Source organism: Hylobates moloch, unplaced genomic scaffold (genome assembly GCF_009828535.3).
Source record: "Hylobates moloch isolate HMO894 unplaced genomic scaffold, HMol_V3 SCAFFOLD_20, whole genome shotgun sequence".
NCBI classification, from domain to species: Eukaryota; Metazoa; Chordata; class Mammalia; order Primates; family Hylobatidae; genus Hylobates; species Hylobates moloch.
In genome coordinates, this window is record NW_026652295.1 from 50,878,681 (window position 1) to 50,904,870 (window position 26,190).

Here is a 26,190-nt window from a genome sequence, read left to right on the forward strand (position 1 = left end):
GTGCTAAAAGTCACCTGGTCTCCCTGACTATGCCCAGCACCCTAAGTCCACTCACTAACATGAATGTCCTGGTAAAGTTTTTAGGGAGGTTGCTTCACAATTTATTCTCCAAAATGCCATGTTTCACACTCAGTTTACTAATGACCACTTCACATGTGTCTAGATGTCCTATCCAAGGACAGGACAATTTATGGATAAATACAGCCAAAGAGAATCATGTATGATTCTTCAATCTAAAACATAACTTCTAGGCTTAAGATACCCATTACTGTGTCGTAAGCCAAATATCTGATACCTATGTCCAAATGTCGTTTTTTAAAAAAGTGCCCGTATCTTACCTATCATTTATGGAACACCATGAAGGTGATGTGATACCGCACCCTGTAGATATTTATGCCTGTCAAGTATTCATAAACACTCTTCTGGATGGAGTGAGCCTGAGAGAGTTTCTGAATGACCGAAACTAGACTCACATGAAAAGTTAATTTCCCACTAGCACCCAGTCAGAGACAGAGTCATAGGGCTGAGGGCTTTGCAGAGGAGGGAGATCCAGGCTTGGGACAAAGGGAGAGGCTTCACCAGAGGAAGGGGTCTTCCACTGTCACTTAAGAGACTGGTAGGTTTGGGTAGGCCCAGGAGCAGGGGAAAGAAATAAGGAAATTGCTACTCAAGAAGTGGAGGCAGGAGTGGGCTGCCACAATCTGGGAAGAATTGTGACACTTGGTAGGCCTGAAAAGTGTCTCAAATTTTACCTCAACTTTATTAAGCAGCCATGTTAATTGGCTGGCATGTGTTAAACATTCCACTCGACCAGAAAACCAAGTTGGCAATGATTTAAGGCACATTAAAACGCGGATGCTCCATAAATATTTGTTAAATGAATTAACTCTGGACAGAGCATCAGGGAAGACTTCATGCAAGTGGCATTTGGCCAGGTTATTAAGGACTTTGCAGGGTGGAAGGCCTAGAAGGCAGAATGGTTGGTGGATATTTCAAGCAGAAAGCACAGAATGAAGAGATACGGAGGTGTGAAAGGATACAGTAGACAGAAAGGGTAGGGTATCAGAATAACTCAGTCATCTCTTAGCCTGTTGAAGCTATCATCTTGAGCATCTTATAAATATCCACGTCTTCCTAGCTGCACCACCAAGGCCCATTTTCTTTCCTGTGGACTCCCAGCTGGCTTTCAGGCGCTCATTCTTGCCTCCTTCTATCCACCTCCACATTGCACCTGAGTTCTTTTTAACCACCAAAATCAGTGGGGCCACTCTTGCCTGAAGCTTTTTGTCGCCTTGCTCTCTGGATACAGCCTACAATCCCTCACTTGGCTTAGAGGCCCTTTCACACCCAGGCCCACACCTGCTTTCCCTAGCCCAACTTCTGCCCTCCCCTCTTGCTCACTGCCCCCAACCCCACCCGTTTCCTTTTCACGTTCTGCAGTGTGTCCTCGACTCTGGCAGCTCCCAAGCAGGGAAAGCTCCCTTACCCGCCTGTCCCGCTTCCCCTCTATCTGTGCACACCAGAGAAATCTTCCCTGATTCCTCCTGCAGAGCCCCAGACTAGGTTAGGTCCCTCTGTGTACATTCTAATCATATCCCAAATACAAATTATTTAACCTGTGGTTAACATCTAAGTCCTTGAGGCATTATGTATCTGTGGGATGACTGTGAGGCTGAAAAGCAGCCTGGAGAGCAGTTTTGCCCTAGGCACCAGCAAGTACAGTGACTCAGCCATACTGGCCTTCATGAGAAAGCAGAAAAAACCCAAGGTCTGCTTTCCCTCACCTTGCTTCCAGCAGAGCAGGAGGCACTCACATCAGGCACTTGGCACCATTACCCAGCAGGGCAAGATTACAGAACTTTTCACCTTGCTTGCAACTTTAGAAACTGTGTGTCCACCACTACTGCAGCAGACAGTTAGTTATAGGTGACACTGACGTACAAACAGATGAGATGACTCTACTTTAGATGAGCTCATGTTTCCACACGCATTCTCTAACTGAGGACCCCAAATGGACCCAAATCCTTTGAAACAGGATATTCTGCTCCCTCTTATGACAAGTTTCTATCCACCCACTCCTCCTGTCTGCCTTCCCTAGCAGGCAGTCTGCCATCACCAAAGCAGACCTTTGTCCCCACCCTCCTTGCTCAGGCTGGAACCTACAGTCACAAACACTCCTGATGCCCAACCTACCCCTGTGGCGCCTCACTGCTAGGTAAATCCAACAAGCAGAATTGATGGTTTTGCTGAGATCTGGACAGTCCCTATGAATCCCTTAAAAGTTCTCCTCCTTCAGTGGTCACTCTTCACACGCTACAACAGGGGTGGATGAAACTTGAAAACATTATGCTAAGTGAGAGAAGCCAGATACAAGAGGTCACATATTGTATGATTTCATTTATAGGAAATATTCAGAACAGGCAAATCTACAGAGACAGAAACAGATGGGTGGTTGTCAGGGGCTCAAGAGAGGAGAGAATGGCAAGTGGCTGCTAACTGGCAGTGGTCTCCTTTGGGGATGTGAAAATGTTTTGGAATTAGAGGTGACTGTGGCAAACAACACTGTGGATGTACTAAATGCCACTGAGTTGAACATTTAAAAATGGCTAATTTTATATTATGTAAATTACACTTCAATTGAAAAATTTCAAATAACTTTTTAAAAAGTCCCTCTTCACCCTCCCAATTCATAGAGTATCTTTCCATTGCTCTGCTTATACTCCGGATCTTTTCCCATTTCTTTCAAGAATTTATTCATCTCCCATTTGCCTTTTATCTTCCATTTCCTCTCTCGACTGGATCCTTTTTTTCTGCTGACAAATCAGCTCCAGGGTTCAACCTAAAAATCCTTCCCTGAACTTTATTTTCCCTCAAATCTCATTTACAACGATCCCAAGACCCCATAAAAGTCAGCCAATTATCAATAGCCTCCACTTTTCCACCTCCTACACCCTTCTAGTTCCGTTTCCAGCAATAAGACAACCACAGATAGTAAAAAACCTACCGGCTACCACACATAAAAAAACACTCTTGTTAAAATGAATGAATGAACCTACAAATTTAAAAAGAAACTGCCAGATACCTTTGGCATTGCACTGCCCAATGAGACAGACAAGGGCACAAATAGCTATTTAAGTAAACTGAAATGAAAAACTAAAAATTCTGTTTCTTAGTTGCATTAACCACATTTCAAATGCTCAAAAACTAGTAGTTAGTGACTTCTATACTGGATAGTGCAAAATATATCCCATTAAAAAAAATCTGAGCATCTGGAAACACAGTAGCTCAACTGTACTGATACCTGATTCAGGTATCAAAGAATCTGAGGTTATAAAAATCTTAAAAGAATTCCTTAGAGTAAAATCAAGAGAAGGCTGATGCTCTATTTACAGCCCCCAAAGTAGAGCTCTAGTTGATCTGACATTACACAAAAAAGGCCAGAGGAAATCTTTTTGTAACACATAGAATTAAAGGTTAAATGGTTACATAAAACAAGATGGAGATGTGGGACATGATGCAGCAATTTTTTATTAAAACAAAGGCATTATCCAAAATCAACAGTTAAAAAAAAGGTCAAGCAGTATCTATCCAAGAGACAGGAACAAAAAAGAAATCAGCTATTTTAAAACTATTCCAAAAGGTTGCTAGGCTGGAAGCCTAAATACTGTAATGTATAGATAGCAAAGAGAAAGAGATGAATTAAAAAAATTAAATGAACATCTAAAAAGCTATTAATGCTACACTGAGACCTTAATCTCTTCATTTACTCCTTGCTGTTTTGGGTTTTTATTTTAAAAACTGACCACTACAGCCTTCCCATAGAGCACTAAAGCAAGCAACCAGTGTTGTTAAGAGGATGTAAGCTTGCTTTTAAATACTGTCCTATCTACAAAAAGTACCTTACAGATATGTTCATTTGATAAAACAACCAAAACCAGCCCACCTGGTGAAGTTCACATGTGAAGGTGACACACATAGAGCCTGTGGCATAAAACACGAAATTTATTTAGGCAGAAGGAAACAGGAGGCAATGGCTGCTGAAGCAAGAAGGAAAAATGTTTTTATAACTAAGTAGAAGGGTGGTCCTTTAAAAATGCAATAAATGGCCAGGCGTGGTAGCTCACGCCTGTAATCCCAGCACTTTGGGAGGCCAAGGCAGGTGGATCATGAGGTCAGGAGATCGAGACCATCCTGGCTAACACGGTGAAAACCCATCTCTACTAAAAAAATACAAAAAAATTAGCCGGGCGTGGTGGCGGGCACCTGTAGTCCCAGCTACTCGGGAGGCTGAGGCCAGAGAATGGCGTGAACCTGGGAGACGGAGCTTGCAGGGAGCCAAGATCACGCCACTGCACACCAGCCTGGGTGAAAGAGTGAGACTCTATCTCAAAAAAAAAAAAAAGCAATAAACAGGACCTATTACATGGATTCCCAAAGAGTAGTCCAAACATCCCTGAAAGTCCCCAGGCCCTTTGCAGGAGTTCTGTAAGACGGAAACTATTTTCATACTACTACTACTATTAAGAGATTACCTTTTCACTGTCACCAAAAATTTTGAAAAATACGTTTTTATATTTTGAAATATATTTTGAAAAATATATACTTTATTATCATACAACAGGTTAGTTATTTTTAAATGTTTTCATAATTGTTTTAAACCTGTATTTTAAAACAATTTAAAATTGATTTCTAATAAAGTAAATACTAATAGATATAATCCATATAAATAAAGCTTTTTGAGTTTCTCAGTAACATTTAATAGTGCAAATCTTATCTTTTTTTCTTTTTGCTTTTTAAAATGTTTTTCTCTCAGGCCACTTTGTCTAAGAATAGTATGTCGGCCAGCTGCAGTGGCTCATGCCTATAATCTCAGGACTTTGGGAGGCTGAGGCGGGTGGATCACCTGAGGTCAGGAGTTCGAGACCAGCCTGGCCAACATGGTGAAACCCTGTCTCTACTAAAAATAGAAAAATTAGCCAGGCACGGTAGTAGGCACCTGTAATCCCAGCTGCTCGGGAGGCTGAGGCAGGAGAACTGCTGGAACCCAGAAGGCAGAGGTTGCAGCGAGTCGAAATCACGCCATTGCACTCAGCCTGGGGGACAAGAGCAAGACTTCGTCTCAGAAAAAAATAAAATATAAAAAAGAGAGAATAGTGTGTCTTCAGACCAAAAAGTTTGAGAGCTGTTGTATTAAAAACTGCACATAGAATTTTCCTCTTCTGTAAGATTTTATTTCTAAAAAGACATTACATACTTAGCTTCTTATCTTAATGGCAAATATCCCAAATATACTTTAAAAATAAAGAGCTTCTACGGACACATCACTTAACAATGGCAATACATTCTTAGAAATGTGTCACTAGGCGATTTCATCATGAGAACATCATAGAGTGTATTTACACAAACCTAGATGTATGGCGTACTACACATGCAGGCTATATGGTACAACCTATTGCTCCTAGGCTACAATTAACCTGTTTGGCATGTTACTATACTGAATACTGTAGGCAACCATAACACAGTGGCAGGTATTTGTACAGCTTAACAAAGAAAAGGTATAATAAAAATAGAACATAAAAAATAAAAACTGATACACCTGTACAGGGCACTTACCATGAATAGACGTTGCTCTGGGTGAGTCAGTGAGTGGTGAATGACTGAGAAGGCCTAGGACATTACTGCACACTGTAGGCATTATAAATACTACACTGAGGCTAAACACTACGCTGAGGCTACACTAAATTTATTTTAAAATTTTTTCTTCCTCAATAATAAATTAACCTTAGCTTATGGTAACATTTTTTTCTTTATAAACTTTTTTTTTTTTTTTTAGGGACAGAGTCTATGTTGCCCAGTGGGGCTATCCACAGGTGTAATCATAGCTCACTGCAGCCTCGAACTCCTGACCTCAAGTGATCCTGCCTTTTCAGCCTCCCGAGTAGCTGGGACTACAGGTGCATGTCACTGTTCATGACTTTTACAGACTTTTACATTTTAACTTTTGACTCTTTTGTAATAACACAACACAAATACATTGTATAGTTGCACAAAAATTATTTTCTTTATACTCATTCTGTAAGCTTTTTTCTATTAATTTTTCTTTTAAAACTTTTTTTTTCCTTAAAAACTAAGACAGAAACACACACATTAGCCCAGGCCTACTCAGGGTTTTTAATATCACTGTCTTCCCTTCTACATCTTGTCCCACTGGAAGGCCTTCAGGGGCAATAACGTGATAACAATGCTTTCTTCAGGAATACCTCCTGAAAGACCTGCCTGAAGCTGTTTCACAATTAACTTTATTTTTTGGTAAGTAGAAGGAGTACTCTTTAAAATAATGACAGGCAGTGTAATACCAACACTTTGGGAGACCGAGGTGGAAGGGCTGCTGGAGCCCAGGAGTTGAAGATCTGCCTGGGCAACACAGTGGGACCCCATCTCAACAAAAAATTTAAAAAGCCAGGCATGGTGGTACATACCTGTGGTCCCAGCTACTTGGAAGCTGAGGTGGGAGGACTGCATGAGCCCAGGAAATCAAGCCTCCAGTGAGCTGTGATTACACCAATGCACTCCAGCATGAATGACAGAGCGAGACCCCATTTCCAAAATAAATAAATAAAAATTTTTAAAATGATAAAAGTATAGTAAATACACAAACCAGTAACATAGTTGTTTATTATCCCTATTAAGCACTGTATATGGTACGTAATTGTATGTGTGATACTTTTATAGAATTAGCAGTGCAGCAGGTTTACACCAACATCTCCACAAACACATGAGTAATACACTGCCCTAGGACATTAAGATGACCCCTACTTCACCAGGCAAGAGGAATTTTTCAGTTCCATTATAATCTTATGGGACCACCATTATATATGCAGTTCATCACTGACCAAAATACGGTTATGCAGTGTATGACTAGTCTTTTTTTTTTTTTTTTGAGACGGAGTCTCGCTCTGTTGCCCAGGCTGGAGTGCAGTGGCGCAATCTCAGCTCACTGCAAGCTCCGCCTCCTGGGTTCAAGCCATTCTCCTGCCTCAGCCTCCCGAGTACCTGGGACTACAGGCGCCCACCACCACGTCCGGCTAACTTTTCGTATTTTTAGTAGAGACGGGGTTTCACTGTGTTAGCCAGGATGGTCTCGATCTCCTGACCTCGTGATCTGCCCGCCTCGGCCTCCCAAAGTGCTGGGATTACAGGCGTGAGCCACCGTGCCCGGCGCAGTGTATGGCTAAACTTGTCCTTTAGCAGTTAAATGAAACTTGGAGTACACCGAGTTTAAAAATCTAACACTCAAATATTTGAAGTTTGTTAAAATGGTCATTTTGGAAATAAGCTAATAATAATGAATAAATCTTACACTAAATATATTGTAACTGTATTAGTCTGTTTGGTGTTGCTATAAAGGAATATCTGAGACAGGGTAATTTATAAAGAGGTTTATTTTAGCTCACAGTTCTGCAGACTGGACAAGCAGCACAGTGCCAGCATCTGCTTCTGGTGGGGCCTCAGGAAGCTTTTACTCACTGTGAAAGGTGAAGGGGGACCAAGAGTGTCACATGGTGAGAGAGGAAGCAAGACAAAGAAGAGCAAGAGAGAGATGCCAGGCTCTTTTACACAGCCAGCTCTCACATGAACTCTTTACCATGAGAGTGCATCAAGTCACTCATGAGCGATTCGCCTCCATGACCCAAACACCTCTGAGTAGGCCCCACCTCAAACATTGGGGATGAAATTTCAACATGAGATTTGGAAGGGACAAACACCCAAACTACATCAATAACTAGAAATACTCTGTGAAATAAGTTGTTACAGTTCTCTACTGACTCGTCAAGTTACATTCAGTATGGTATTAAAAGAAATTCAACCCAATCAGCCAAACAGGAGTGAGGTGATTTTCACATTATTGGTAGGCATAAAAACTGAGTTTCTTTAGCCACAGCATGATACTAACTCTCCTTCCAAATGAGGACGCTCCTCATGGAGACTTAATCACCAAAAACTAAAATTTAAAATCATAAATAATGGGAGAAGCAAATTTCCTGTGGTTAAATCACATTAGGTAGTACTGCAAATAGAAAGTATTCAATTATCAACCACTACATAAATGCTGAAGTGTTGTTATACATGCAAACATATACACAGAAAGGAGGAGAAGGAGGGAAAAGAGGTGGAGAGAGAATGGAGAGGGAGTGAAACGGAGAGGACCAGGAGAGAAAGAGAAAGAGGAGTGCGTAGAGGAGTGATCACTCAGAATGAAAGTCAAAAATTCATTTTTCTGATTTCAACTTGCCACAACACACACTTTTTGGAAACCAAACTTTCCATTTACCTACCATGTCAGTCAGTTTTCATCAGGTACTAGTTTCTTTGGCTCTGTTTGCTAATCAGTTCAAACTGTATCATGGAAGAGATTCTTCAAAACTTTACAGAAACTCGAAAGCCACCCTCCCCAAAAGGGTACAGCTACAGGGTGGCTTGGGCCACTATGTGCCCCCAGCATTAGTGGCGGAAGCTCAGCTGACTCCTTAAAGCCAAGACCTGGCTGAAGGAAGAAAAGCAGGTCAGCAAGGGGGGAGAGGGGAGAGAATGAATAAATAAGGTAGGGAGAAAATTACATGATACTCCCTTCTCTAAAATAAGAATCTGGGAGTGACATTCCACCTCTCCAAGCATGTCTTTCAGGGTTGGGAAGAGTATCCCTTTGCAAGAGAACGGTGTTAAAGAGAGTGTTAATCCCGTGTGAACCTCAACACTTACCTGCTATAAAGGTGGATTACATATCCTCATGGGTCATGAAGAAACTCAGTGCTTTTAAACTAGACCTCTGAAAGATCACTAGTTCACAGCCACAGGATCATTAGTTCACGGCCACAGAACAGACACTTGCAGGTTTCTCCCAACAAAATGCTTGCTGTTTGGTTTCGTAGTTTGGAAAACATTACAGAGAAATGCCTATAAAACCAGGTAGACTGTCTCATTAGAGGAAACCAACTTGATCTGAAGAATGGGGAAAAAAAATCATGACTGTTTATAGTGGACAGTACAACTGAGACGTTAGTAATGGGCAGGGCACCAAGAAAAGGACCAAGACTGTCTCCTCCCTCTGTTTTAAATCGTGCTGCACTCAGTTTGTTTTCAGGGGCTTTGTCTTATAGGGATACTGATTAATGTAAATGAATACTCACAATTTAGCACACATAAATCTTATTTTTATCAAATCAAAGGACAAAGGGAAGGGAGAACAAGAAATTTAACTGGTCAACTTAGAACGAATGGGCTCTCTTGTTTTAACCTTATTTCCCCTTCTGGAGAATAAAAGTAATGATAATTATAATTAAAGGAGTTTTCATGTGTGGTTTATGGAAGTCATTACTCTATTAGTCACATCCCATATCTATACAGGATTTAAAATTTTTAAATTATACCTGGTGCAGTATTCATTGAAAGTCTTTTTCACCTGTAAGCTCAAATTCCACGGTGAAACAACATTAGGTAGAAGGACAGTGACCAGGGAGAGATAAAACAACTATACCACGTTGCCTGTCTATTGACCTTCCTGTCTATGGTATCCTAGAAAACAATCTCTAATGTCAATATGGTCTACAGTGGCTCTGAAATTGTTTCTCTCCCATTTCCCAGGAAATAGGCTATACTTTAATCACTGCAACCAAGTTAATTGTGAAGGACAAAAAACTTCTGAAACCAAAAACTCTTAGGTTGTAAACATGTCCAAAAAAGTGTTTGATGCCAAACTGACATTTTAAAAACAGAATTTTACATGTTATAGCAAGTAGAACCCATTTCCCCTTTTCCAGCACAAGCCATCAAGTTCTGTTTGGGGCTTCAGCCTCCCAAACTCAGTTGGGGAAATCTTACAGTATGAAAACCCAGGAGACAGAGGCCACAGCCTGGACCAAGAGACCAACCAGAGCCACAGAGGCTTCTGAGAAGACCTGCAGCACAGGGTAAAATATGCAAGGGAGGGCCATATAACTTTTATCTTTACTTAATTTATTTTAATTTACTAATATTTAAGTATTAACCTATTTTATTTTTATTAAATTTTTGTGGCTACGCAGAATTCAAATTGCAGCAAAAATCATTCAGGGCTAAACACTGGAAAAATCTCTTAATTCTAAGGTACATGACACGTTGGACTCAAAAACAGTTGCTGAGTCCCTTTCACTGGAGAAATTTAAAGAAAGGGTATAGAAAAGTTTTGACCAATTCCACCCAATCCTGCATCCCCAATTCCAATCTCAAGGACCAGTTTCCATCTGATCTCTCTCCATCTACAGATGGTGGTCCTGAATCTCAAAATCAACAAACCAAAAACTGAATCCATCATCTTCTTACACCTGGTTTTTCCTTCCAACTCCCTCATTTCTGTGACCTGCCCCATAACCTTACCAGGAATCCAGCCCCCAAAGCAGGGTGGACTCCTCCCTCTGTAATGGACACCAGGATTCAGGTCCTGTTGCTGGCTCCAAAATGCCCACAATGCCCTGTTCTCCCAAATTAGCACATTCAACAGTGACATAAAGGAAAGAGTTAGACAGAGAAATGATATCTGGTGCTGCTCCACAGCTAGCTGTGTGATTCTGAGCAAGCCATTTAAATTCTCATTCTTGGTTTCATCACCTATTATGTGAAAACGCCAAATTATTTCTAAATTCCAAGCTCTATGGGATTTACAGGATTTGCATCCACTTCTCTTGATCCCCAAAGCCACTATGTAGTTGAAGGCACCATCATTTCCCAACCAGATTAGTACACTCTCCTAGTGGATCTTTCCTGCCTCTAGTCTTGTGCTGCTCCTCACCCTCTGAAAGCACCTGTCTAGGTTACTCACCTCCAGAAACCAGTTAAAGGCTCCAGGGAAAATGACCAAACCCATCCCTGTGGCCCCAGGGCCCATGTGATCAGAACCCTGTCTCCCTCCAGCTTCCCTGGTCTACTTTCTGTTCCTCATTATGCTCCTCCATCACCCAACTACCTGCCCCCTTTGCCTCCGAGCCTTTGCTTCAATACTCTGCCCATTTCCTCAGTCCACAGAGATTCTTGCTTAGTCTCCAGGCAACGTTTCCTGATCCCCTCCCCCACCCCACCAGTCTGATTTAGTGTCCTTCCTGTTTACTCGCAGGGCACACCTTCGCAGACCTCTCAGAGGCCTTGTCATTGTAAGTATCCGTTTATTTTGTCACTATCCTTCCCCAGGACTCTCAGTTCCAAGTGAGTGGGGACTGCTGGTCTCGTCCACCACTCATGGCACAGACAGCTGGTTCTTGCCCAAACTCTATAAACAGTAGCAGTACTTTTAGCTGCACATGGCCACTCAGAATCAAGATGAGATTTTCCAGCCACCTGCAGCCACCGGGTGATGTTCTAGCCAATGAGACATAAGCAAAGTTATCTGGAGGCTGTTTCTGGGAACTTCCCGTAAAAGAAAGCACCATCAGTGCTTCTACTTTCCGTTTCTTCTTTCATCCTGCTGCTTGGAAGACGGAGGCCACACTAAGCCTGACAGATGTATGATGAGCAAGGAATTTACGCCGGGTCATACTAGCCCTGAACCATCCACCCTGCCTTTCATGAGAGACATACACTTCTACTTTGTTTTGGGATACCATTATTCAAACCACTATTATTTTGGCATGTCCATCACTGCAGCTGAACCTAACTGCAACATACACGGCCATACCTGTAGTATAATAATAAACTACCTGTTGATTCGAGTATGTACCTCAAAATTCCTACTGAGTCTTTTTACTGGTAACTGTATTGTCACGTGTCTCTGTAGGGTCCACATTCCTTAGCAGAGGCTAACACAGACAAATAACCAACACTGAGTGGGTTTAAGTGATCAACAAATACTGACCAAGTGGCTACTGAAGTAGATAAGTAAGCTCTGTCCGACACATACGGTGTACTTTAGCCTGGGCTCAATGTTGCTGCCAACCAAAACAAGGTTAAATAAGAGGGCCAGGCCAGGCACAATGGCTCATACCTGTAATCTCAGGATTTTGGGAGGCTGAAGCAGGCAGATTGCTTGAGCCTAGGAATTCAAGACCAGCCTGGGCAACACGGTGAAACCCTGTCTCTACCAAAAATATAAAAAATTAGCTGGGCATGGTGGTGCTTGCCTGCAGTCCCAGCTATTCAGGAGGCTGAGGTAGGAGGGACACCTGGGCCTGGGAAATTTGAGGCTGCAATGAGCTGAGATAGTGCCACCGCACTCCATCCTGGGCAATGGGAGTAAGAGTGCCAGTTTCCACGATCATTTTATTACGGAGTATTTCAGTGCCTAGACATCAAAGTTCACCCTATTCCGTCCTTGGGAACAGTGCCACCAGACTGGTCTATCATTGGTATATTCTACCTGAAAGCCCTAACAGGTAATATGCAGGTAAGTAAGGCCCTTTAAAATAACAGCACATGTCATCTCTGCTTCTAGGGCAGGTGGGATGTCTAGCAATTTTTTTTAACCTTAAAGACCTTCAACCATTGTTTACTATAAAGGTAAACCTTGATCTTTGTGATGGGCTTACTGGTAGGATTTCTGGTAGTGAGCACAGGCACCAGGGCCTGCAAATTTCCTGGATTCATAGCAACAGGGGTGAACCACCAGCAAGGTCTGGTGAGGGTGTCTTTGATCTCCTCGGAAGCCTCATCTACATATTTTGGGTAACAGGGCACCAGGGCTTTGGAGATGTACTGAAGGACAGCATAAATCTGAACCATACGACCACTACCCTTTGCACGAACATGGATGTCTATTCCAGCAAGCTGTTTCTTGTCCAGAAGCAGACCTAATTCCAGTGGCTTGTATTGCAGTGTGAGCAGCCTGATCATCTCCAGGGGCCCCTCGTTCATCTTGATGAAGCCATTGCCACATCTGCAGAGCACCACAGCTATGGCCATCTTCTTGTATCTGAAGATCTGCACGGACTGCAGCCAACAAGTCCTTAGACGGCATATCTCCAGGCATAGGTAAGAGCTCCTCATTGCACCATGCCACGACAGGAAAAGGTGTCTAGCAATTTGTATGGTCTGAGAGCTGTTGGTGTTCTACTCCTTCAGCTGGAAGCAAGGCAACTGGCCTTCTAAAGTCTCCTGCCCAGGTAAGCTCTTCATTTGTGAAACATTATGTATTCTCAGGCTATCAAGGCATACTCAGCTTCACACAGCCATTAGCACATATTATAGGACTGGTTATATTTGAAAGGCACATATGTATTTACAGAAACATTCAGGCAAATAATTGCTAGATACCTACACTATGTGCCAGATAAACATGCCAGACACTACGCAGGTACAACCTCACCTAATGTTTAGGAATCAAGAAAACAAAGGCAAGGAACCAAGGAGAAATTGTAGTTGTCCAGGAAGGATCTGACGTGCTATGGAAGGCTGGGGCAATGTGGGGAAGGGCAATAAGCTTAGAAGGACAGAGAGTATGAATGAGTAATACTTAGTGACCGACAGTTGAGCAAAGTTTGGTAAGAGCATGGTTGATGAGAGAGGAGAACACAAGCATTGCTTCCAGCTTAATGGCTTGGGCAAATTGGTGGAGGATGGTGCTCCTGACTACGTTGGCCAACAGGGAAGGTATGCGGGGCACCCAATGATGAAAAGGTATGAGTCTGGACCTCAGAAGAAATAGACGGGCTAGAAATAAATATCTAAGGGTGAATGGTGGGTGTGTGGATGGATATTTGAATCCATGGGGCAAGTGGATCATGCAATGAGCTTTGGTCTTCTGACAGTACTTTGCAACTGTTTGCCTACATTTAAAATTTAATATGCCAGTCCCATTTCTTAAAAAGATGGTAAGTTCAAGCCTGAACTCTGTACCAGGGGGTCAACGAAAAGTACTTACCTTACTGTCACTAGTTACATCCAACTTCCCTTGGGTCACACTGAGCCTATTCTAAGCCCTTGCAAAGGGAACAAAGGGAACAAAAAGAAGCTGCTTTTTGTTTCTACTCCTTGCAAAAGGAAGAAAAGGGAGCTGCTCTGAAAATGAAACCATCACAATATTTATCACATTGTCCTAGAAACATGAGGTCCCGGGATAATGTCTTTACGGGTCTTTCTGGAGAAGCTCAAAGGGCATCTGTTTCAAAGGGCAACTTCCTTCTTGGATGAAGCATCTTGTAGAGAAGACAATCAATGGCCAAGGCAGGTAACAGACACCAAGATACTACACACGCCTCGAATGGTTCCCTTAAAGCCTGAGCTTAAGCAGTCTGGGCTCTACTTCAATCATATTCTAAACATCTAAACCAAAAGACTGCAATTGCAAATAACAGGGAGACAAATATTCAAAAGGCTTTTAAGCAACATTTTCTGCTACGGGCAACTGCTGATGATTCTTATCTGAATGCAGTCTCTTAACTGATGTGATTACTTGAACATTCAAAATAAATTATCATTTGAGGAAATTATCAATTGAGTTCTCCAACCTAATTTGTGCAAAGTATACAAAGGCAGTGATACCTTAAGCTGAAATTAAAAGACGGTGGAGAAACATAATAAAGATTAGTTATGCAACCCCCCAAACGAAAATGTCTTAAAAAGATTTTAATTCAAGCCTGTGTAACATAAATAAGGCATATAACACAAAAACACATTTCTTTTTTAAAACTCAATCTACACGCCCACATTTTATAACTGTTGTTTGGGTGTGAGGGTGAGTGAGGAGAGGGAGAAGCAGAGTTAAATGTGTAAAAAATGGGGGAAAATCCTGCTACAATACAGCGTTTTTTAAAGGGACACACAGTCTAGCAATTGTGTATTCATCTCCTCTATAGCATGTCTCTGAAACCAACAGTTGTTTTATCACCTGTTCAGATTCCATGTGAATATATAAGCCACCCCATGAATTTTGTGATTCTCTTATTTTAGGAATGCTGATACTTATAGCCATTACAATGTTGCCAAACCTAGTGTCCCACAACCAGAAAGAAAATTCAGTTCTGAAAGAGTCTAAGGATCCTAAGAGAACTGAAGGTGGTGGCAGACTTGTCTATAGCCCGAACACCATGGCCCAGCACAGTGGCCCTTAATGAGGCCTTGTATCAAAATGACTTAATGTCATTCTCTATCAGAATGTTTTCAAAATATAGTCACGCATCCCATAATGACCTTTAAATCAACAATGGACCACACATACAATGATACTCCCATAAGATTATAATGGAGCTGAAAAATTCCTATTGCCTAGTGACATCATAGTACAATAACAGATTTGTGGTGATGCTGGTGTAAATAAACCTACCACATAGCTAGACCTGTAACAGTATCACACATAAAATTATGGACAGTACAGAATGCTTGATGCTGATGATAAACAACTATGTCATTGGTTTGTGTATTTAGTATACTATATTTTTTATCATTAATTTAGAGTGTACGCCTTCTAATTACGTATTTTAAAAAGTTAACTATGAAACAGCTTCAGATAGGTCCTTCAGGAGGTATTCCAGAAGAAGGCATTGTTGTCATAGGAGATGACAGCTCCATGCGTGTTACTGCCCCTACACACCTTTCAGTGCGACAAGATGTGGAGATGAAAGACGGTGACATTGATGATCCTGCCTCTGTATAGGCCTAGGCTAATGGGTATGTTTGTTGTAGTTTTTAACAAAAAAGTTTTAAAAACTTTAAAAGGAGAAAAAAAGCTTAAAGAGTAAGGATACGAAGAAAGAAAATATTTTTTGTACAGCCATACAGCCTGTGTTTTAAGCTAACTATTATTACAAAAGAGTCAAAAAGTTTTAAAAATTTAAGTTTATAAAATAAAAATGTTACAATAAGCTACAGTTTATGTATTAAGAAAAATATATATTAAACTAATACATATTTTTAAAAAAACTTTTATTATAAATAAGTAGAGATGGGGTCTTGTGATATTGCCCAGGCTGGTCTTAAATGCCTGGCCCCACCTCAGCCTCACAAAGTGCTGAGATTACAGACATGAGCCACCACACCTAATCGAAAAATATTTTTTATAAACCTAATGTAGCCCAAGTATACAGTGTTTATAAAGTCTAGAGTGTACAGTAAAGTCCTAGGCCTTCACATTCACTCCCCACTCACTGACTTACCCAGAGCAACTTCTAGTCCTGCAAGCTCCATTCATGGCAAGTGCCCTATATAGTTGTACCATTTTTTATCTTTTATATTTTTACTGTATCTTTTCTTCATTTAGATATACAGATACTTGCCATTCTGTTACAGCTGGCTACAGTATTCAGTACAGTAACTTGCTGTACAGGTTTGCAGCCTAGGAGCAATGTGGTATATCATATGCCCTATGCATGTGGTAACCATCTAGGTTTGTGTAAGAACACTCTATGATGACCACACAGCAACAAAATTGCCTAAGAATACATTTCTCAAGAAGTATTCCCATTGTCAAGCTATACATGACTTGTATGACTTGTACACCTGACTTACATTTTCACCCAAGGGAGATCAGGCGATCTGGAGATAGAGGCTCCCTAGAGAATTTGGGCATCTTTCCCTCCCAGTCTGCATTTCTCTGAGCGTATATACCTTGTAAATCAAACCAGATGGGGCTAGGACCAGGTAAGGAAACCAATGCTGGATGCCCTTGACCAGTCACACTAATCCAGCCACACTAGACCAGTCAGGCTAGTGAACACTGATTCAACTGGGCTTTTGAACACTGATTTCTTACACTAACAATTATAAGCTATTCAGTGTGTACACTTCTGATTTTCCCTAAAAAAGAGGTTTAAGTTCAAAATATCTAAAATAAGGAGTAATGGAAGAAACAAACGGTCACCCTTTCAAGTATTGATCATAAATGTTATTCCCTATTAGCTTTCTTTATCTAAACCTTTATTTAGTTACTGTCAACAGAAGCTGTATGTTGATTATCCCGTCAGCCTCCCAGAATGTAACGATGAATAAGAAACTCAACCTTGTTTCCTCTCGTGTATCTAAAGCTGCAAATACAAAGATCACTACTTAGGTCTGACAGGTGTACAGCACAGCAGGGTGGCCAAGATTAGAGTCTTTAAGCCAGTCTGCCTGGGTTTGAATCCTGCCTCTGCCACCTACTAGCTGTGGATATTTGGACAAGTGACTTAACCTTTATCTTAGTTTCCTCATCTGTAAAATTGGGGTCCCTACCTCGTGGGCTTTTGTGAAGCCACAATGAATTAATATATGTTGAACACTTCAGCAAAGTGCCTATTATGTGGCACCAAGCAGCTGTATTCAGTACCCACAGAACAGCTTTGTTCTCTTTAAAATTTGCAGAATATTCCGTTGCCCAGCTGTAGCATGATTTATTCTTTTCAAGGACATTTAGTCTACTAACTCTTCCAATCTTTTGCTATTAGAAACAATGCTTCAATAAACATCCTATATAACAGAGAGATGTTTTTACTGTGCTAATCAAATTAAGTCAGTGCCCCACCTAACTTTCATGTACAATACTGATAGTTTTAACACCCTCAAAGTAGGCACAGGATTATCACCTTCCAAGTTCTAGACAGATTCTAGGGTCTCCAGGAGGTAGAGTGACTTACCTGCTGAAGCCCGCACAGCTGTTAAGTGGCAGAGGTGGAATCCCGCATAGGTGCATGGCTGCCAACCCAATCTGCTTCCTACAGCTGTCCTTACTTAAAAGAAGTACAGGAGGTATTCTTTTAAATGCACCTCAGATCCATAACAGAGATTAATATGCAGAAGTTTGGACAGAAGCAAACTCAAATTTTCACAGAGATGCTTCTAACAAATACAGCTGATGGAGGCGTCAACAACTTCTGTAAATATTGAAGTATTATTTCTTCTGCCAAAAACTGAAGCAGAAGTACCCTGAATACTACCCCTAGGAAGATACACCACATTTTCAAACTCCCCTGGAAGCAAATGAATAATTACTGAATTTGGTATCATGAGAACTATTCTTTGGGGAAGGAGAAATTCATAACACTCACTTTGTTGTAGCATTTGCTGTGCCAAGACCGAAGAGGAACAAGTACTACTCTGGGGTTCAGAAACTCGTAAAACACAGACCTGAGTGGCCAATTCGCCAGCATGGCTTCAATTAGGTCTGTTCAGCATGGGCTTCTAAGAGATTAATTCTGACAGGATGAAATTGTTGACATGAGGAAAAGGATGGGGTAAATGTGGAACTTAACAGAGATGGAACCTGTGCTCCCAAGAGGGTGCCTACCTAATATAACCATAAAGATTACAGTTTAAAATCACAGGTATATTTCAATAAAATTGTTATTCTCCCAATTAGAGAAAGCATGCCAGTATCAGCACTAAAAATCTTAAAAATCAGAAATTTTTCCCTAAATCCCAGTCAGCCAGCAGACATCAAATAAAAGGTACAGAAGTCCAATCTAATAATAAGGAATACTAAGACATACTCATGCCTGGATGCAATTACAACTGTACTTCACACAGAACTGGCAGAAGAGGATGGAGGAGCAAGAGTGGGAATTTAGTCTTTCTAAAAGGTCACCAAGTATGAACATTTTAAATTCAGAGACTACGCAATTCTAAAAGTCAACTAAAAATGTTACCAGGGAGAAAACATGCCAGTGGGAACCAAAAAGGCTGGTAATCACATTTATGGGTTGAAATTGGGGTTGGTGGTGAGGGTTCCTATTGCAGAAACTGAAAATCAGGTCAGGATAGGCCAGTACATCTCCAGCAGTGACGTTTTAATCTCATAAAGAGAAAGCCAGCAGCCTGCTGCTGCTGCAATCTCCATCACCTGTTCTGACATTTTCCCTCCCCCCCCCTTTCCTTCTTTCTTTATTTTGGGACAGAGTCTGGCTCTGTCACCAAGGCAGGAGTGCAGTGGTGTAATCACGGCTCACTGTAACCTCCGCCTCCTGGACTCAAGTCATCCTCCCACCTCAGCCTCCCAAGGAGCTGGGACTACAGGCATGTACCACCACATCCAGCTAATTTTTGTATTTTTTGTACAGATGGGGTCTTGCCATATTGCCCAGGCTTGTTGCAAACTCCTGAGCTCAAGCGATCTGCCCACCATGGCTTCCCAAAGTGCTGGGATTACAGGTGTGAGCCACCGTGCCCAGCCAACATCTACCTTTCTAAGATCTAAATGATCTCACTTTCATTCTCTATCCCTGGCCAAACAGAAACAAGGCAAAAATAAAAAATAAAAAATAAAATTTGCTCTAGGCAAAAATGAAAATAAAATTTAATCTTTCATTTTAAAGGAAAAGAGACCAATGCTCAGAGTTGATTTTCTTCAAGTTAGGACAAGAAACCAAGGCAGCCAGATTCCATACAAGAATGAGGCACCCTACTTAAACAATCATGCCTTCCAATCTTCTCAAATTACTTCACTTTTAATAAACATACAAACATGTATGTACTTTAAACCTATAACGTGAAGCTACATGTGTTTTAATAACTGTCATGGGAGCGGAGGTAACCCAGCTGGTGGAAGAAGCCCAGAAGCCTGGCTGTGCCAGCATCTGGCTGCACCACCTTTGGTAACATTGGGGCTTTCCTCTTCTCACCAGGGACAAGTGTAGGAGGCATCCCAATTCTGTAATGTTAAAATGTGGAAAGTTACCTGCAGTGATTTTAAGATGCTGCTGATTATAAGCTCCATCTCTACCCAGATGTGAAATGTGAAAAGCTGACAATAGATGAAATGTGGTAGAAACATGTTCTTGCAGAAAGGCAACCAAAAAAATAGCTAAGACAAAGGTTGGCCGTGAAGAGGAGGAATTGGAAGAAATGGCTAGTCTGGATATCTATCTAGGCTGTGGGGCTGTTTCCATCTGATCACAAAGCTCCCTCTTCTCTTTGGAAGAGAACCTCTCCTCTTGCTGGCCCTCAAATCCAACTGGTCTTCAAGTCTTATCCTGGACAGTCTCCCACAATTACCTCTCTCCAGTCTGTGCTCATGGCTGTGGCTTCAGGTCAGGCCTTTTCACTGCCCTGGCCATCTCTAACAAACCCACAGCAATCCACCCTACACTCTAACAAGACTTTCTTTCTGCAGCACAGCACTCTTAATGTCCTCATTCTCATTCAAAAGCTTATTGGTGGTATTCTACCAAACACCTTAGGAGAGAGAGCAGGCCAGGGTGTCAAGGTGATCTGAGCTGGAATGCTTTGTGACTTCAAATCAAGTGTCTAAACTCTGGGCTTTTTTCCACCTGTAAAATGGGAATGCTGTAGCATCCATTAATAATAGAAATAAGTCCTTGTGAGGGGCTCAGTGCAAGGTCTGACATACAATAGCTCAGTAAAAGTTAGCCATTATTATTAATTATTACATCAATAACTTGCCTTTCTCACCTTTTCTTCCACTCCTGCCTTCCAAACCAGTGTCTGCCAATTGTGCTATTTGCTTTTTGCCCAATGATTCCACACTCGCTTACTTTCCAAACTCCCTCTTGCCTAGAACGCATGTCCTCCTATTCCTGCCTATCAACTAAGAGTCCTTATGAAATGTAAGGCTAAATTCTAAATTTAATTCAAGTCCATTTAGTTAAATCCAATCATCCATTCGGTCCTTACAACAGACACTGTAGCTGACTTCCCGTGTTCTGCAGGCCCTTCTTAAAGGTGAAGCAGCTAGCTCAGGAGATTTAACTCCACTTCCCTGGTTCTGGGATGGGCCCCCAGCTTATCAAATGTCCACTGTTCCAGTTATTGCTTCAAGTAACCAAGGCCTAAGTCAATCACCTTAAGGCAAAGGACTCTTTGGAGGGTGGCAGGAAGTCAGGGAATCCCCATGTGAGATTATGGTGGCAGTTGCTGTCAGTCATCTTGGAAAATCAGCCTAGGACATAACAGACATCTGAAGGGACTTCAGAGAAATGGAGCAAATGTCCTGCCCTCAGGACTTTTCAGGTCAGATGCACAGGTAGTCTCAGTTGGGTTTTCTGTTTCTTGCACCAAAAGCATCCTGACCAATTCAGGAGTGCTAGGCCCTGATACTTAGGTCTAACATGGATAGCTCTGCCATAAACCTTTCTCAGATATAAAGATACAAGTTTCCCAGAAATCTGCTTCTGACTCTCTTTTGGTCCAAGGTGTAGATTAAGTATGTGTATACAGGCTTAAGGTATACACTAAATCAGGAAACCCTCTGGAATCAAGAGCTGTTGTCATTCATCTTTGTATTCAGCCCCTCACACCCAAAATCAGTAACTGAGAAGTCAATGAATTTAAAAAATGAACCAAGTGTGGGCTACAAGGAAGGGAACAGATTTTAGACAGATTTAAGAGACAATAAATTGTTAGTCTTGGATGGATTAACAAGAACCTTTAAACACAAGGTTAGATTTTTAAGTTATGGAGTAACAGTGTTACATAATGGCACAGAGCCCACTGGACAAATAATCCTGGCAGCACAGGGATATATGAAGCAGCAGAGATGTTGCAGGAGACAGAGCTACAGGAATTTGGACAAGTCACTTGTCATCTCTAGGCCTTAATCCTAGAGATTCTTTTTTTTCTTCCACTTTAAGTTCTGCGATACATGTGCTGAACGTGCACGTTTGTTACGTAGGTATACATGTGCCATGGTGGTTTCCTGCACCTATCAACCCATCATCTAGGTTTTAAGCCCTGCGTGCATTAGGTATTTGTCCTAATGCTCTCCCTCCCCTTGCCCCCCACCCCCCCGACAGGCCGGGGTGTGTGCTGTTCCCCTCCCTGTGTCCATGTGTTCTCACTGTTCAACTCCCACTTATGAGTGAGAACATGCAGTGTTTGGTTTTCTGTTCCTGTGTTAGTCTGCTAAGGATGATGGTTTCTAGCTTCATCCATGTCCCCGCAAAAGACATGAACTTACCTTTTTTTATGGCTGCATAGTATTCCATGGTGTATATGTGCCACATTTTCTTTATCCAGTCTATCATTGATGGGCATTTGAGTTGGTCCCAAGTCTTTGCTATTGTAAATGGTGCTGCAATAAACATACGTGTGCATGTGTCTTCATAGTGCTCCTCAATTCTTAAAAAACAACTGGGGGATAAAACCTCACAGGGGTGTTTTAAGAATTACGTGTGGAAAGCAACCGTCTATGTACATGTGCGTATTAATAAGTACCTGACACAGAAAGCATTCAAGGAAAGACTTATTTATAGGTAACTAATGAGAGGATTATCCTTTTGATAACAGAAGAGCTGGTAGGCAAAGAGGAGGAATTAAAAAAAATTACAAAATGTTTTAGGAGAGAATGTAGCCAGGAAAGAAAGAGGTAAAACTCTCTTTACACTCTCTAACTACCCACCTAGGCACCAAAGTTACCCTCAAGAAAAGTAAACAGTTTTGCTTTGATTTGTGTAATTCAAGCTGGACATAAGACACCCAAGGATGGGCGCTCACCTCTAGAAGCAGGAAGACAAGCAACAATTACGCAGGGAGCAAAAGAGGAGGTAGTGGAAAAAAAGATTCTTGCAAACATAGAACAGCCAAAAATTAAGGTCTGTAACCAAGAAGAAGCTCTGTTGATCTCAGGGAATGAGAAGGAAACATTTTCAAACCACCATTTGGCAGACCCAATGCTGGGCTCTCATTTGCATTATCTCTTGAAATCCACAATGATTCTGCCACATAAAATCCCCATTTATAGACAAGGAAATTAAGTCAAGGAGGTGAGGTCCATATCTGAAGTTACAAGATATTTTTCTTGAAGAACATCAAATTTTAGTAAACCTTCTACTGTCACTTTTCAGCACAGTTCTGTACTACATTCTGTAACATTACCTATCTGTAACTATCAATAACAATTTCCCCTTTGTCTTCAATTAGAAATAGAAACGAAAATGCAAAAGGAGAAACAGTACAGAAAAAGTTCCTGGCAATAAGAAGTTAGAATCTAGGGTAAAAATCTAGGCCTGGCGCGGTGGCTCACACCTGTAATCCCAGCACTTTCGGAGGCCGAGGCGGGAGGATCACGAGGTCAGGAGACCGAGACCATCCTGGCTAACACGATGAAACCCCGTCTCTACTAAAAATACAAAAACTTAGCCGGACGAGGTGGCGGGCGCCTGTAGTCCCAGCTACTTGGGAGGCTGAGGCAGGAGAATTGCGTGAACCCCGGGGGGGCGGAGCCTGCAGTGAGCCGAAATCGCGCCACTGCACTCCAGCCTGGGCGACAGCGAGACTCCGTCTCAAAAAATAAATAAATAAATAAATAAATCTAAAAGGAAAATGAGTAACATTTCCCTTTCAAGTGCAGAGCTTTCCTGGAGAATCACAGGCAGTATCTGAGCTACTAGAAAAGTAACCCACTTGTCTCCAACCACAGATGGAAGGCTAAAGTGTTCACGGCCATCTAAGGCAAAACCGCCTGTTTCTATCTGTAGATTCTGCAAGAAATGCTTTTGGCTGAGACGTGCAAGCAAAACAAGTGCAGACCAACAGGTTATCTGCCAAGCGGTTAGGAGAATGAGTTACAAAACCTGACAAGCAACATCAGCTCTTCCGTACAATTCAGTGAAGCACTTCCTGCCACGGGTCCCGCTATTTAAAACAAATTAGGCTGCTCACTCCCCACAAATCCCGTCTAGCACCTCTCGGTTCCTCACTCTAGCTAATAAACCATGCACTGGATTCTTCCGAAAGAGACCTTCCTAACCCCCACCCCGCCACCTCCGCCACTTTGCATAACTTGGCCAAATGCATTATCCAAATTTGCAATCAAGGAGCTTAATTCACAATTGTGGATGGGGCGAGGGGAACTGCCAAGTGCAAGAACACGGAACGGTTGCGAGACACAGCTCAGCAAGAACAACTCTTGCCCTAGGCATTGCTCCGTCCACCCGAGGTGGTGGGGTGGGAGAGTCTCACCGGCGCAGAAACAGTAAAAAGGCACTTTTCCTTACAACTCGCAAGACAACACACACTCCAGCTCCTCCCGCGCAGGGCACAACCGCCCCCGCGCCGCGCGCCTCCCTCGCTCCCGCCTCTCCAGGGATCAGGCTCCCAGAAAGGGCCGCCCCGGTCGCCCCCGAGTCCCCGCCCTCTCGCTTTCCCACCAGCCTCATCCCTCCCCGAGTACCGAGGGCTGCCGTTGTCTGGTTTCAATAAAAACTGAAGTGGTCCCGAGGGGCGGAGGGAAGGTCCGAAGGGTTAACGGAGGCGGAGAGAATACGAGAAAAAGAAAAGGCCGGAGGGTCCCCCCAGCGGCGCCCGGCGCCCGCGGACCCTCGCACAGGCTCTTCGAACTCACCCGGGTTTCGCCGCCTCCGAAGAAAGCGCGCTCCCTCCGAGAGCGCTCCCTCGGCTCTCCCGCCGCGCGCTCCGGCCAGCAGGGCGGGAGGACCCAGGCGGACAGACCCATCCCTCCGCGTCTGGTCGGGGCACGGTGTCGTGCCCCGCGGCGCCTGTCAGCGCGCACAGGTGCGACCGCGGCACAGAGAACGGTCCCGAGCGCCCTGCCTCAGCCTCCGCGTGGGGCGAGCCGCCCGCGCCCGCACCCCTTTCCCCGCGCCCGAGGGGCCGGGCTGTACGCCGGAGCCAGCGGAACTGGAGGCCGCGGGCGGAGCGCGGACCGCCCCGGCAGCTCTTTCTCGGCACCAGGTCCGAGACCTAACGGCGGTTCTCTCTGACCGCTTCCCGGCCGCGCGCTCGCGCGGGTGTCATGGCCGAGCGGCGGCCCCCGGCGAAGTTTCCCGGAGCTGACGGCTTTACCTTTTAGCCCGAGGGGCGGCAGCAGCTTTGAGCAGCAAGGCGGCGGCGGCGGCAGCGGCGGCGGCGGCGAGAGCCTGGGTGGCAGCCGGAGCAGAGGAGGATGTAGAAGCAGACACCGGTAGCTAGGACCCGCTGCGATGGGAAGAGGAAGGCGCCGGCTGTCTACAATCAGAACGTGGGCTGACCGTGACGTCACAATGGCGCGGCCAGCCAATCGGGACCCGAGGGATGAATCAAGCGCTATGATGTCATGCGGCCCGGGAGCCAATCGCGGGACAATAGAACTTTCCTGATTGTAAATTCCAGAATCCGATGCGGTGGAGAGCCTAGGCCGGGGTTGGCCCCCTCGGTTTCACGTGTCTCTGGGAAATTTTTTTCCCGTTTCTTCCTAATAAGCCTGCGTGGAACGCAGAGCCTGCGCAATAGCCCCGGTGAAGTTCTCGATGCCCTGAACTCTGGTTTTTTTTATTGCCAGGCGTGGCAGGAGTCTGTGGCCGCATTTGGGTGGCAGAAGCTCACCCTCGTTACGGTCTCCTCTGTGACTATGTCATTCTGAAGGGGATCCACTTCATCGTTAAAGCAGAAAGGGTTAAATGCCCACGGAGACCGCAGGAGTGAAGGTCTGCAGTTGAACAAGATAAAGCAACAAGAACAAAATGACTCAAAACTGTTGTAACCGTAACTCCCTTGCAAAGGATTTACCGTGTATTTTTCTTAGGGATTCTGATTTTTCTTTGGAAGCCACTATCAACTCCATTCCTACTCTAGAAATTATTCTAAAGGATTGTTGAATGAGGAAAGATGGAATAAGTGTCTTTTCAGCTAAGCATATTAAAGCACTTAAGACAAAGGGGGTTCAGGGCATAAACGGAAGATCCTTGCTGTTTTTCACTGATATTTGGATAATTAAAGACCTTCATTAGCCTTGTATCCTACTGTTTCCCCATTCAGACCCCAGAGATTCAGCCTTTCTTCGTGTGCCCGTCTTGCTGTATTCTTACTCCTCTATGTCCATCCACCTAACTGTCGACTATTTAATGTAGGCAAATTTATTCTTTTATTTTTTCTTGTTTGAGACAGAGTCTCGCTCTGTTGCCCAGGCTGGAGTGCAGTGGCGTGATCTCAGCTCACTGCAACCTCCACCTCCCGGGTTCAAGCGATTCTCCTGCCTCAGCCTCCCAAGTAGCTGGAATTACAGGCACGTGCCACCACACCCGGCTAATTTTTGTATTTTTAGTAGAGATGAGGTTTCGCCATGTTGGCCAGGCTGGTCTCGAACTCCTGACGTCAGGTAATCCGCTTGCGTTGGCGTCCCAAAGTGCTGGGATTACAGACGTGAGCCACCGAGCCTGGCCGGCAAATTTATTCTTTTACATATTTACAATGTAATATTTATCACGTGCCAGCTGTGTTCCAGGCACTGGGCCATTGCAATGGGAATGGAAGTATACAAACCATGTACAAATTAAGTAAATTAAACATATACAAATAATCGAGATTGTC

The 26,190-nt window shown here is 43.2% G+C and overlaps 2 protein-coding genes across 10 annotated transcripts in view; both read right to left on the bottom strand.

The window, feature by feature from the left end:
- The window catches only part of ELOVL5 (ELOVL fatty acid elongase 5), a 117,660-nt gene extending 92,621 nt beyond the window's left edge, over positions 1-25,039 (bottom strand). For 5 of the 9 annotated variants that reach the window (XR_009211276.1, XR_009211275.1, XM_058432263.1 and 2 more), the window contains exon 1: positions 24,688-25,011. The gene's annotated coding sequence lies outside the window, so the exon portion shown is untranslated. Of the gene's footprint in view, positions 1-24,055; positions 24,075-24,226 lie in introns of those variants that run through there. The other 4 variants (XM_032141641.2, XM_032141638.2, XM_032141637.2 and 1 more) reach the window with 4 other exon arrangements.
- On the bottom strand, positions 9,992-13,228 carry LOC116460456 (small ribosomal subunit protein uS9-like). Its single transcript, XM_032753995.2, has one exon. It carries the CDS (start codon positions 13,006-13,008, stop codon positions 12,472-12,474), a length of 537 nt encoding a protein of 178 aa, XP_032609886.1. The 5' UTR covers positions 13,009-13,228; the 3' UTR covers positions 9,992-12,471.
- Positions 25,040-26,190: the final 1,151 nt, after the last annotated feature.

Coding starts and splice junctions, on each gene's coding strand:
- LOC116460456 (XM_032753995.2), bottom strand. CDS start 13,008: ATGAGGAGCTCTTACCTATGCCTGGAGATATGCCGTCTAAGGACTTGT.